The 14,742-nt window shown below is 36.6% G+C and overlaps 1 protein-coding gene across 1 annotated transcript in view; it reads right to left on the bottom strand.

Moving 5' to 3' along the window:
- The window catches only part of PCLO (piccolo presynaptic cytomatrix protein), a 365,674-nt gene that overhangs the window by 347,541 nt on the left and 3,391 nt on the right, over window positions 1-14,742 (bottom strand). The window contains exon 2 of the mRNA XM_060156163.1: window positions 10,523-11,999. Within this exon, the coding sequence (XP_060012146.1) occupies window positions 10,523-11,999 (1,477 nt within the window). The remainder of the gene's footprint in view (window positions 1-10,522; window positions 12,000-14,742) is intronic.

Raw genomic sequence — 14,742 nt, 5'->3', positions numbered from 1 at the left:
CACTTTCTGTAATCTAGAAATGACTGGTTTAAAATCAATGTGCTCTTCTATTTAAAAATGTTGCTAAATTTACATCTAGCTTCTTGTATGAGATTCATTGCTAAGTAATTCTGTGACCTTGCAAATTCTTACCCTCGGTTTCCCAGTGACAAACGGAGTTAACAATGATGGCAACATCCCTACTTATTAGAATTTTTATACAGATTAATAATAAATACAAATATTTATTCCTGCCAAATTCAAAGCACTTCCACTTATACTGCCAAATGTAATTTTTTTTAATGGTTTAGATTTTTTTTTTAACATCTTTATTGGAGTATAATTGCTTTACAATGGTATGTTAGTTTCAGCTTCACAACAAAATGAATCAGTTATATATATACATATATTCCCATATCTCTTCCCGCTTGTGTCTCCCTCCTTCCCACCCTCCCTATCCCACCCCTCCAGGCGGTCACAAAGCACCGAGCTGATCTCCCTGTGCTATGCGGCTGCTTCCCACTAGCTATCTACCTTACGTTTGGTAGTGTATATATGTCCCTGCCTCTTTATCGCTTTGTCACCGTTTACCCTTCCCCCTCCCCATAGCCTCAAGTCCATTCTCTAGTAAGTCTGTGTCTTTATTCCTGTTTCACCCCTAGGTTTTTCATGACATTTTTTTTTAAAATTCCATATATATGTGTTAGCATACGGTATTTGTCTCTCTCTTTCTGACTTACTTCACTCTGTATGACAGACTCTAGGTCTATCCACCTCATTACAAATAGCTCAATTTCGTCTCTTTTTATGGCTGAGTAATATTCCATTGTATATATGTGCCACATCTTCTTTATCCATTCATCTGATGATGGACACTAGTATATGACAAGTCTCACAAATAAGAAAAATAAATACTCAGAAAAGTTAAAATGACCTGACCGAATTACAGTAAGAGTAAAGTAAGAAGACAGGCAAGAAACATTGTCTATAGTGAAGTTACTGCTTCTTTATCAAAGGTAACTAGAACTACTGCTGATTGAATTCAGAGGAATATCAGCGAGAGTATTTATGTGTAAAGGGCAGAGTTAGGACTACAACCCAGATCTTTATATGCCTTACTGATGCTTTCGATATTGGCATTACTTTAAGGAAGATATATAAACTTCTAATAGATTATTTACATCTTTGTCTTCAATGTAGTACTTTTGAAATGTTTGTAAGTAAGAGCCCAGTTTCACCTAAGCTAATTAAGATATGGAACAGCGGAGAGTGTTAGGTATGTGTGATTTCTCCAGGGATGTGAACAATGAGCAAGTTAACCCATCACTGTATTAAGTTTACTGATCCAATAATGATTCTGTTAGTTGTGGGTATCTGCTTTCACAGCAGAACATCTGTTCTTACTAAGCTATACAGATCATCATACTAGCTGCAATAATATGTAGCAACACTTAGTAGACATTACAAAAAGCTGGACATGCAGAAAGACACCTGAAACATCTAGTTATTTAAAAGCTGAAAGTGGAAAAAAGCTTTGGTTCTAATGATTAAACTTATGGGTAGAGCATGAGGAATACATATTTATTTTATAGGTGCAACATCCAAGTAATGAGGAAAATGCTGCAAACTAGACCTCATGGAAAATGAAAGCTAAACAAACATGGCGTTCGTGAACACATTTAAGTAATAAGGATTTTTAAATGATTATTTCTAGTCCTCTAAATTCATGAGAAAATTATTTTAAATAAATTTTGTTATACTCAGGGTATTTTTGTTTTAAATACTATGAAGGATACCTAAGGATTATTAGAGAATAACAAAACAAACAAAACAAACCCAGAATATTCTTTGTCTTCTAAAAACTTTATGTTTAGAATCAAGGGACTTTATTTCTCTTTACTGGGTTCATTTAAAATTGTGCCAGTTACAGTATACATGCCTGTGACAAGCGAAGAACAAATGAAAAAACGGACCAAAGCTGGCATTACAGGCATAAGGCATTTCAAATCATTACTGTTATCTAGAACCAAAAATTCCTGACATTTCACCAAGTAGAATGCCAAAGCTAAAGATGTGAAAATCGAAACTCTAATTTACCCATTCCTTCGTATCATATAAATTGTTTAATCAGTCATGTGATGAATGAGAATTTTTTAAATTACTCAAGTGTTAATTATAAGATGAATTTCCAAATACCGTATGCTAACACATATATATGGAATCTAAAAAAAAAAAAAATGGTTCTGATGAACCTAGGGGCAGAACAGGAATAATGACGCAGATGTAGAGAATGGACTTGAGGACACGGGGTGGGGGGGGGAACGGTAAGCTGGGACGAAGTGCGAGAGTGGCATGGACATATATACACTACCAAATGTAAAACAGATAGCCAGTGGGGAGCAGCTGCATAGCACGGAGATCGGCTCGGTGCTTTGTGACCACCTCGACAGGTGGGATAGGGAGGGTGGGAGGGAGATGCAAGAGGGAAGAGATATGGGGAAGAGATATACATATGTGTATGTATGGCTGATTCATTTTGTTATACAGCAGAAACTAACACACCATTGTAAAGCAATTATACTCCAATAAAGATGTTTAAAAAAAAATAATAAAGCAAAGGAAAATTTTTAAAAAAACAAAAACAAGCAAAAAAAAAAAAAAACGAATTTCCAAGGTTAAAAAAATAGCACAAAGGGCTTCCCTGGTGGCACTGTGGTTGACAGTCCGCCTGCCGATGCAGGGGACACAGGTTCGTGCCCCTGTCCGGGAAGATCCCACGTGCCGCGGAGCAGCGGGGCCCATGAGCCATGGCCACTGAGCCTGCGCATCCGGAGCCTGTGCTCCGCAACGGGAGAGGCCACAACAGTGAGAGGCCCGTGTACCGCAAAAAAAAAAAAATAGCACAAAAAGGTTTGACATTAAAAGTAAAAGCCTCTCTCTCAGGCACCAAGCTTGCATCTTCAGAATCAATCAGTGTTAACTTTTGCTGTGACTTTTTCTAGTGGCTGCCATTATAACATCAAATAATAAGTTTTGATTTATAAATTTAAGATGCTATGTATTTTCTCCTTCTATAAAAGCAACATTTTTTCAAAAAACAACCTTATATTATCATGTTTTAGGGTTGTCTTAAGCAATATCCAAGAAATTATATTTGATGTATTAATTAAATATTTTAACACACAGTTAAAGGATGTATAACTTTTTCAGTTTGATTTGTGTACCATCTAATATCATTTCACATTCCACTACTATTATGCAATCACATTTTAGAAAAAAATGACTTTTTAGTCTTTTTAGTTTTCTTTATTTCTGGGGCATAATCAGCTACTCCATCCCACTCTTTTCATTTTCCATTTTAATAGAGGAACTCCTACAGTGATTGTGATATATACATACATACACCTACATACACATTTATACATATATAATACACTTATACAGTGCCAATGATTTTTATGGACCCTTAAGTGTGAAAAAAAATTCTTAAGCTGCCCTCACACTCCCTCTTGATATCTTGCCTGGATAGAGGATTCATCTAATCACCATCTCTACAAATTTAAAGAAATTGGCTGTCTTCTGTGTTGACACCTGCCTGATTTCTCATCTTTTTGTAGATGCTAATTTTTTTCTCTGTGGAAGTCTTCCAACTTTTCTCCTTACCCTTGGAAATCAGATTATTTCACCAGGATGTATCTATCAGATGTTTTACTAATCTTGCTTGATCCATTGGTGGATCAAAATCTGAAGACTTACATTTTCTTTCTTCTAGAGCCTGACTCCATAGCCTTCATTCATTTTTTTCTGGAACTCCTATTAGAGCTCTTAGATATAATTTCCATGATTTTTAATATTTCTCTTAAAGCCTCAGAACTCCCAGAGTCCCAAGGGAGCCCCAGAATTTCAGATGACCACACCCCCAAAATGTCTACAACTCCATGGACAAGAGTTTAGAAAGAGCTCCTTATGCTGGAGTAAAATGCTCATTCCCCAGCCTCCACATCACCACAGGAAGGAGTAAAGAGAGGCATCTCAGAATTGTGCACATTCCTGGGTACATTCCCACTCTTTCCTTTCTTAACCCCCCTCGAGCTCCCAGCCTCAGAAATATACAAATTAGACCTTTAGTCACCACTAAAAATTCCAGATTCCTGAGTCATCCCTCAACTCCCAGACTCCAATCCCCCAATTAGAGGGAGTGAGAGGACCCTACCACCACATGACCAACCCTCCCTTGGTCTGTGCTATAACCTTCTACTTCATTTTTCTCCATAACACTTATTACCATCTGTCACACTATATGTTTTATTTATTTGCCACTCTTACTAGAATACATGTCGCACAAGGGAAGAATTTTTGGCTACTTTATTCACTTTTACAACTAGCACAGTCCAGAAAAGTGCCTGAAAGATAGTAGGTGCTCAGTTAAATAGCTGGATAATTTGCTCTACAAGCTGGGAAAATTCTGGGTCTTGCTTTTCCAGAACATCAACCAGGCCTATTTTTACCCTCAATCAGCCCACTGAAATTTGAGTGTACTAATTATTAATGAAATACCCTCTCTTAAGTATTTCTCAGGAATAATAAGAATTTTATAAGTTCTTTATATTTCCTGAATGGACTCCTTCCTGTGAGGTCAGGTGTTTTGTTTTGTCTTTCACTAGTTTATCCATGTCCTTCCTGTGATATTATTGCTAAAATGTCAAGTGACTCTCTTCAAACCATTCATTTACAGTGAATGTCTCCATTATTTAGAATGGGTAATCAACAGAGGTTTTTCTGTATTTCTTGACAGTTCTGCTTCCCCATTAGTCCTCTTCTTTGAATAAGAGGAACTAGGATGGCAGAGGGTCAGTGTCCAAAGTAAGGACAGCTTTACTAGGAGGGTAATAGATTTAGTAAATTTGACTCCTTAAGTGTTTTGTTTGTTTCCTCCTTTAAATCACTCTGTTGTGGGAGAGGAGCATTACTTCTTCTCATTTTCTTTCGAAAGCCCTACTTTTCTCATGAGGGCCCTTCCTCAGGCAGTTCATCCCTTCATTTGGAGAATTCTTTGGCTTTAGCCTAAGCAGAAGAAAATAAAGCCTCTTCTACCTGCTGTCTTCCACTAGAGATTAGGAAAGAGTCCACTTGTCCTGTTTGTTCCTCCTGTAGTTCTGTAATTTATTACTTGATCACTACCTACGACCCACTGTTGCTGTCTGTATTTGTGGATGCTAAGCTCAGAGCTTCACTGAGGCTCCATAAAGAAGCCACTTGACAGTGGTTTCTTTAGCTCTGTTTCTGTCACTACCTTTCCATCTACTTTCTATCTTCTAGGAATTCTTCAACCTGCCAATTTATGTTACTGGTGGTCTTTCCCATTTTTTCAAACTACTACACTTTTTTTTAATGAGTACTTTTTATTATTGGTTTTACTTATTCATTTATTTTTTAACTGAGGTATACAGAACTACTATATTTTCAATCTTTTAAAACTGGGACCTCTAGAGAGGAGGTGAACGCATATGTGCTCAGAACCGTGTTGCTGTCTCTGCTTAGAATTTGGGGTGACAAATCACCTTTGTGCTAAAACAGCAAGCAACTAAAGAGAATATTCCTTTTTCTAAAAGTCCTTTCTGCTACTCCATCATCAGGAATGTCTTACTGGCTTTCTTTCTCCACAAATTCCAGCCTCCTAACATTTGGTATATCTCTACTTTTCTTAACAGATTTTTCCCCCTCAGTTTCTCCTACTAGAAGTAGCAGGCTGATCCACCTAAAAGAGGTGGCCAGTTAAGTCATTTTGCCAACCTAAAAAATTTCAGTCATTTTTTGTTTGTTCTTTAAAAAGTTGAGAGAGTGTATATGGAAGTCTAAGTGCGTTTGTTTTTCATTTTTATTTTTTAGCTCCTGAGAGATGGCCATGTTTTTGTTAAATAAAACATCTAGCTTCAGCCAAGATTAATATATGGGCCATCATGATCGAAATAATATGAGGAAAAAAAACACCCACCTAAACCCACTTTTATCACTAACATTTAGTTCATTATTATCAGTCTAAAAAATGACAAGTCATTTCATATATTACAAAATTTCCTAAGAACCAGGAGAATTATCACACATTAGGAATAAGTCTTTCAATCTCTCCTTAAACCTACCTGGTCCCAGCCTAGATATCAAAAGAGATAAAGTAAATCAACAACAACAAGAACAACAACAAGAAACACTGTAGTTACTAACTGTAAAGCAAATGTTCAGTTTCTGTGTCAGAAAGCAAACCCAAAGAGTGAACCTGTATTGCTGAGATTAACTCCATTAACGGACTAGCAAGAAGAGATACAACTATAAACGCCTCTTAGCAAGAAGAGATACAGCTATAAAGTCTAGGCTTGGAGCCAGTGGATTCTTAAGGTTTTTCTAAACAGCACACATCTTGACAACTACCAGAGAGGACACTTAAACATCATCCCCTTCACACAAATATTTGAGTTATCTAAGGTATGAGTGTGTTTGTTTGTATATGTATGTGTACGTGTGTGTATATGTGTGTCAGGTGGGCAGAGGTGGGAGACAGCTGGCAAATTTAGTTAAGGAAGTAAAAGTCCCCTTTCCTAAAGCTTGTGTCTGGGTGTTGACACCTCTCCAGTCCTCCTCAGATCTAGCAGTCATTTAAGAGCCAGGATGTTCAAAGCAAATATATATAGTCACAATTCTGCTTTGGTGACAAAAATATATCAGAGAAATTCTCCTGATCTTTTCAAGGAGAGATACAAGAGACCAGGATTTTATTTTTATTTTATTTTTACCCAATAGGCTGTAAAAGTAATAATATAGAGAATAACTTGCATATAACTCAAACTTGAAAATAATAAATTCATGTAAATTAAAGTAGTATAGAATGTCTAGTCTCTGGCGCTGTCCTGCATGGTAAAACTGTTTACTCAATCTGAGTATTTTTGGACAATTTGACCCATAAGATTACATTTTTCCTTATAGGGAAAAAAATGAGAATTAAAATGAAATGTTACAATTAATACTGTAGATCAAATGGCTCTTGATTGCTATCTCAGAACCCAACTACTTATGATATTGTATCTATGTAGAAAACAATTTGAGAGTAAGCTGTCAAAGTCAACTCTGTTTAAAATATTAAGATTATCTATGACATCATATTACAACTTCAAAAGAACTTCATATATTGAAAAATACCTTCTCATACAAACGTTCAGCTAATCCTCCTAAAAACCCAATGTGTTTAACAGAGAACATGTTATTTCCATTGTTTATATGGTATCACTGTTACAGAAAGTGTAAGTGACTTGCCCAAGCTCATCTCCTTAATAACGGGGATGCTTTTTTTTTTAGCCATTGAGACCCTCTAACTGCCGCCCCCACATTCCCAACTCCTGTCAAGTGTGTCCAAATTCTTATCATTCTTCACATTCCCAGCTCAAATACTTCTATTTCCATGAAGATAGTTGTCATACCCCCCAAAGATAGTGATGACTTCTTCGTTTGATCTCATAGCACTTTCTCTCTTCTTACCACGAGTAAATGGACTTGGAATCAGAAGATTTACTTTGGGTTCTGGTTATTTACTATCAGGATGATCCTAACATAGTAACCACTTGAACACCAATTTTCTCCCATAAGAGAAAACAGAATACATGACCATAGAATTATTTGGAAATTTAATTTTGATAAAACAAATAAGAAGGAACTATGTGAACTGTAAAGACCTATACAAAGTTACTTTTCATATATATCTATTTTTTCCTTTCTTATTTACAACTTTTATTTCCCCAGTTTTCTGGTAGAAGGAAGACTCCATATCTAACACATACTTGATTCTATCAAAGTACTTGATGGTGCTTCGCAACCTGGCATTTGACACACATTTGTAAAATGAATGAAGGATTGAAGGCATGACTACATTAAACAAGGTAAGTTTCATAAAGGAGAATGCTCACCGCTACCGACTAAATGTGGAAGACCTAAATCTGACTTAAACTTTTCTCCAATCTCATTGAGCATTTCTTCGCCACCACTTCAGGCAACCTAGATTTATGCCTGATTCCCTAAACATACCCTGTATTATTCTGGCTCTAGGTCTTAGGCTAAATCATTACCCCCTTTCATGTTCTTTATCTGTTGAAATAATATCCATCACTATATACCTAGCACAAATGCCATTGTCTCCATGAAGCTTTCCTTATCTCACCCACTGGAAATGGTACTTCCTACTTGGAAGTTCATAATGTTTGCTCATGTCTCACAGCTTTTATCATTTGACCACATATTTCCTTGTGTGTGTATGACCTAAGCTAGTACATTTGGATCATGTTAAGATCAGCATTATGTTTTACTTATCTTTATAGCCTACCGAACGTGTAGTAAAATGTCTTCCACATTGTAGGTACTCAAATAATATATGTGGCTTGAAGGTCCAACTACAGGTTTCTGCCTTATAAATTGCCACAAAAACATGACAAACATTTTATAAAAAGATCATCTACTGTTTGAAGTCATTATTACTACACATTCCTATCAAGATGGTATACTATGAACAGAAACACGTCTTTATCAGAATTTTTATATATATATACACACACACACACACATATATATATATATACACACAATATGGAATATTACTCAGCTGTAAGAAAGAATGAAATTTTGCCATTTGCAACAACATGGATGCACTTGGAGGGCACTATGCTAAGTGAAATAAGTCAGACAGAGAAAGACAAATACTGTATGATATCACTTATACATGGAATCTAAAAAATACAAGAAACTAGGGGCTACAACAAAAAAGAAGCAGACACACAGATGTAGAGAAGAAACCAGTGGCTACCAGTGGGGAGAAAAAAGGGGAAAGGGGCAGCATGTGGGTAAGGGATTAAGAGGTACAAAACTATTATGTATAAAATATGCCACAAGGATATATTGCACAACATGGGGAATACAGCAAATATTTTATAATAACTATAAATAGAATATAACCTTTAAAAATTGTGAATCACTATTGTACACTTGTAACATATTTTATACCTCAACTATACTTCAATAAAAAAATTAAAAGAAAAAAAGAATGTGGAAAACAGTTTAAGATATGAAAAAAAGCTACAAATATATAAACCAACTATTTATAATCTGATTTCCTCCATAACTTAAATGTTCTTATTAATTGCAATTTTACCACTGAAGTATGGCTTATCTAAAAATTTAAAGTACTCAACATGACTTTTGGTAAAAAGAGTAAAAGATACCTTAGCGGAAAACCAGAGGTTGACATATTTTAAATGGACATCACTTTCAACTTTCATCACAGTAAGTATCCAAACTAACGTAACAGCTACCAATAATTATCACTGTTGTTTTTATCAGAACATAGATTGCATTTATAACAAGGGTACACAAGTCTCCTCTCTCGCGGATATTTAAATGACAGAATCCTTCATTGCCTGCTGCCTTCATTCCTTCTTGTGCATTATACAGCCCACTAACAGCTGTTCTCTAGATGGACTCAATGGTTCTGTGCCTTCTCATCGGGTAGGGGCTACTGCATTTCTTTTAAAAATGTATTCTTTCAAACCCTAAGCCCTTTTATTCTCACTTATTTTATATTATTATACCATCTTCACTGTATTATTTCTTAACTCCAGAGAATTTCTAAGTTCTGCAGTTTTATGTTTTCTGTCCCTTCCCCTGAATGTCCCCAAATCTCTACCTATTAAAATGCTATTTTATTCAGGGACTTTAAGCACTGAGTTGACAGTAACTGACCTGCTGAGAATAACTTTTCTATCCTGAACCAGAGTAAACAACCTTGAACTCATTTGTGTCACAACTGGCCCCTTCATGATTCAGTCTGCCAGGAAGGCTTACCCAAAGACTTGGAGTTATAAACTGTGATCCGTCTAAGAAGACACCCATAAAGTTGAACCTGTTCTAATGACTTCACTTTTTTGAAGTGACTTACGCTGTTATGAATGACTCTCAACTAACGAGGGAAGCATGCTCTCACAGTGTATAGCAAAATCACTGGCAGGAAAAGGGGATGTGCAGTTTGAAAGAATGTATTCAATTTCGTATCAAAATTGTATTTAGAATCTGAAAAACTGTCCACTTTTTTTCGCAGCATAAATAGGATCCCATTTAAGAATATCATATCAAGAGTGTCATGGTAGGTAGGAGCATGAATTTAATAGCTGATGAAAAAATTAATATAATGTAATAATAGTGTGGATTTTACCCACAGAATGCAATGAGCAAAAGCTCAGCATCTATCAATCAATTCATACTTCCTTTATGTGCCAAATTTATCAGAAATTGTAGCAATATTTTGGAAAAATATTATTGGAGAAAATGTTGAAAAACTCTAATTTACATTTGGCAGAGAAGAAAAAGAGGAAAGTAGGAAGGAAGAAGGGAAAGAAGAAAAGAACCAGAGAAAAACAGTGCCATCCTATCGTTAACAGCAATAAACTAAGCACCATTGTGTAAGATGATGATATGGTTTAAGAGCATGAACATAACAAAAAAATGCACTTACCTCGGTTAAATGAGGATTGGGGTTAAAACCACAGAGGCTACAAACAGTGGTTTGACACTCAGTGCATGTGTTAAAATTGGCCTTTTCTGGAACATTCAACAGAAGTTCAGTGGTATTGCAAAGAGGACAGATGGTTTTGGGGAGGCCTTGTACTGGAGTCTGTGCTGCAGATGGAAAAGTTTGTGGCTGCAGAGGTTTCCCTGTTTGGCTTACAGGTTTTGTAGATTGTTGAGGAGGGGGCTTTGCTGGGCCAGGCTGCTGAGGAGGAGGCTTCATTGGGCCAGGCTGTTGAGCTGGAGTCTTGCCTGGCCCAGGCTGCTGGACCTGAGGTTTCGCTGGCCCAACCTGCTGAGCTGGAGCCTTTGCGGGCCCAGGAGGCTGAGCCGGAGCCTTTGCGGGCCCAGGAGGCTGAGCCGGAGCCTTTGCGGGCCCAGGAGGCTGAGCCGGAGCCTTTGCGGGCCCAGGAGGCTGAGCCGGAGCCTTTGCGGGCCCAGGAGGCTGAGCCGGAGCCTTTGCGGGCCCAGGAGGCTGAGCCGGAGCCTTTGCGGGCCCAGGAGGCTGAGCCGGAGCCTTTGCGGGCCCAGGAGGCTGAGCCGGAGCCTTTGCGGGCCCAGGAGGCTGAGCTGGAGCCTTTGGCCCAGGCTGCTGAGCTGCAGGCTTTGCTGTTCCTGGTGGCTGCGCCGGGGTCTTTGGGGTCCCTGGCTGTTGAGCTAGGGCCTTCGTTGGCCCTGGCTGCTGAGCTGAGGGCTTTGCAGGCCCAGGCTGTGGTGTGGAAAGTTTTCCAGGTCCAGGCTGCTGGGCTGGAGGCTTTCCAGGACTTACTTGGTGAATAGGTGGCTTGGATGGGCTTTGCAGTGAGGGTTTAACTGACTCTCCCCTTACTGTATCTGTCTGTTTAGTCTGAGGCCTGGCTGCATCTCTTTGAAGTGGCAATTTTGCCTGGTCTGTCTGAGGAGCCTGGGTGAGGCCCTGAGTTGGCTTTCCTGTTTCTGGAGGCTGCTGAGGAGATACTGACTTGGGAGAACCGTCCTGCTGAAGCAGGGCCCTCACAGGTCCTGGCTGCTTAGGAACTGGCTTGGGTGACTGTTGTTGTGATGGAGGCTTTGTGATTCCTTCAGGTTTTCCTTGTTCCTTCTGAGACATTTTTTGTTTCTTGGAGGCTTCTTCCTGGGAGGCATCAGGGTCTGATATCAAATCAAAAGGACTGAATTTATTTACAACAGAGGAGACAGCACTTAAAGGATTAACCTCTGAGAGGAAGCCAGGCATCATACTAGACTTGTGCTCTTCCTTAAAATCAGTTCTGGATTTCGATTCTTTCAAGCTAATAGTGGAAGGACTCCTTCCAGGCAATTTCTGCTCCGACCTCAGAGTGTCTGTAGTTCTACTTTTACTGAGACCAGGCTGAACTGGACGCCCTGGGTCCGGCGGTTTTCCTGGCTGCTTTGGAGGTTGACTACTATCCAACTCTTGTTTCCTAGAAGAATGAAACAAAAAGAAGTGAAAATAATGGAAACTATCACAACTCAAAATAATATTTAAAACCCATTACTTTCTTGCATCTTCAAAATTATGATGCATAAATATAACTAAAATCCATTTTTGCAGCATCCTATAAATAATCATAAAATTTTTAATGTCTTTGTTACTTTCTTTACATGGATACAGATTTTCAACACGGAAGTGAAGAGGAAGGGGAAAAAACCCCATACTTGCTACTATAAGTAATGAACTATTAAGATATCTAGTTAGAAAGTATTTATAATAAAAATAATTTATATTTACTTAATAGAATCTAGCCATACTTCAAACCTATTTAAACATATTAACTCAACAGATCAATGCAAAGCCATGTTCCAGTACTTTTATGCTCACAGGATGTATCCTTTTTAACCAAAAGTTATAGTCAAGGAATGTTAGCCTCCCAAATACCAGCACACTAAGAAGTGAAAATATTCATTTTTAAATGAGATTGCTGCAACTGTTTTTTGTTTTGTTTTTTACTTAATAGTAGAATTTACATTAGCTACATAAGACATACAACATGACATCACAGGACCTGGTAAAGGAGGTTTTTCAGGAACTCTGAAAAAGCTGATCATCTATTCAAGTGTTGACAGAATATCTGTCAAAAAAGGTAACATCTATCAAATATTGTCCTTATTAAACTTTATAGAGTAAGAATTCCTACTTTAATTAGAAAATTCTGAGAAACAATTCTTTCTTGTGGAAGAACAGTGTTATATCATTCAATTATTTTTCTTAATCTGAGATCTCTCTATGTAACAATATGATGCTTAAAGCATCCTGAGACATACATAGCCTGATGTACAAATAGCAACAATCTGGTTGTGACCCCACTTTTGAAAAGTACTGTTACCTTCCTCAAAGGAAGAAAAAACATAATGATCTCTTTACTTAATGTTTTCTACAACACTTACTATTACCATTGTTAATTAGTCATTATTATTGACAATGACTTAAAAATGCAACAAGTAATTAATTTGCAAGATTTCTTTTAACTCATAGACAAATACACAAGATGGATATTTTTAAAATAGTTTTGGAAACATCAATTTTAAATGACTATGGCTCAATAATTAAAATACTTGTTTCTCATATACACTTTTACCAAGTACGTTAAATTTTAAACGAGCTATTTTTTACTGATAAAATTGCAACTAATAAGAACATGCTGCACTAGAATTATGGGATAAATCAAATTATAAGTACTTTGTTTGATTTATGTAACATTAATTTTGGAAAAGATTTCTTTTTAATTAAAAGAAAAAGAGATAAACAGAGTGATTCAGTAGCACTTAAAATATGAGATGATCACAATAAAGTTCTATAGGTTTTAATTTGTTTGAATAAAATTTACCTGCTAACGGACCAGCCTATAACTTTTTCATTTCAGGTCATCTGGTACTTATTATGAATTAAGTTTTTAAACTACCCCTAACGATACAGAAATTTGAGTGTAGATCAAGATGTAAGGCATAGTAGGAAGAAACACAGAAGTATCACTTCTAAATAGCAAAGTGTCAGAAAGAAAATAATCTATAAATGGCAATGTATGCCACAAAATGATTTTCTAATAAAAGGTGAATAAATACAATTCTTAGTTCTGGCCATTTCCTCCAGGAAAAAAGGTTACAAAAACTTTAGATACTACCATGTCCCTGAAGCCTGTACTTAAATAAGGAACCAAAATTATTATCCTAATTGATTCCAACAGTTCTAAGAGATCTTTCAAAACACACTGCTACATATTTCCATTGGGGAAAATAATTTTGAATGTTTCCTTATAGGCCCCATTATGTGCTCCCTTCCGTATGAAGGCAAAAGAACCATAGTAAACAACCCCAAATAGATTATTTTCAAAAAGTTCCACTGTTTAGATAATCACATTATTCTAGAAATGTTCCATATTCAATTAATAAAGTTTACCATTCCCTTGAGGGGCAGATGCTTAGGAACTATCCTATAAGCGTTTAGGCATTTTATTAAAGAAATCTATATTTAAACGAATACCCAAAAAATCTATTCTTAACTGTGCTCTCTTGAAAATACTATTAAACTTAATCACTGTTTTTGTGATATTTCACTTAATCCAACATACGTACAAAACAAATAAATTTTGTGAATACCAAATATTTGTGACAACAATAAATACCAAAAGTTAAAGGAAGCTACTTGCATTAGAAATTATAACTGTATGTACTTCCTATGAATATTAAGTTCTATTATATTATAGAATCCCCCTGTGAGAAAATACCCATACAGCTATAAAGACTACAATTTAAACTTAGTTTTAGTTGCTATAATTATGTAAATAAACGTCAAACATGGAGATCTGGGAGGGAAAAATAGAAAGACAATCATTAAGAGAAGATACAGGCTTAATACCAAACAAAAATATAAAGATGTCTTAGCTATGTCTTTTGATGAATTTCTGATTGTTATGACAGTTGTGTTAAAAAGAAGAATGACCAAAATGCAATCTGTGTCTTCTGTACTAGACTATGAATTCCTAGGGAGAGATATGTTTCACTCATCTTTTCATCACTAGAACCAAACCTGGTAACTAGTAGATGAGTATTAATGTTTGATGAATCAATGAATGAATGAATGAATGAATAACAGTGAGTGAACAAATGAATGAACATATCAGGTTTTTGTTTCCCTCTAGATTAACGTCTCTTGAATTCTTTTCACTT

Source organism: Lagenorhynchus albirostris, chromosome 8 (genome assembly GCF_949774975.1).
Source record: "Lagenorhynchus albirostris chromosome 8, mLagAlb1.1, whole genome shotgun sequence".
Classification (NCBI taxonomy): Eukaryota; Metazoa; Chordata; class Mammalia; order Artiodactyla; family Delphinidae; genus Lagenorhynchus; species Lagenorhynchus albirostris.
The sequence above is the reverse complement of the archived record's forward strand: the minus strand, read 5'-3'. Positions and strand labels throughout refer to the sequence as shown.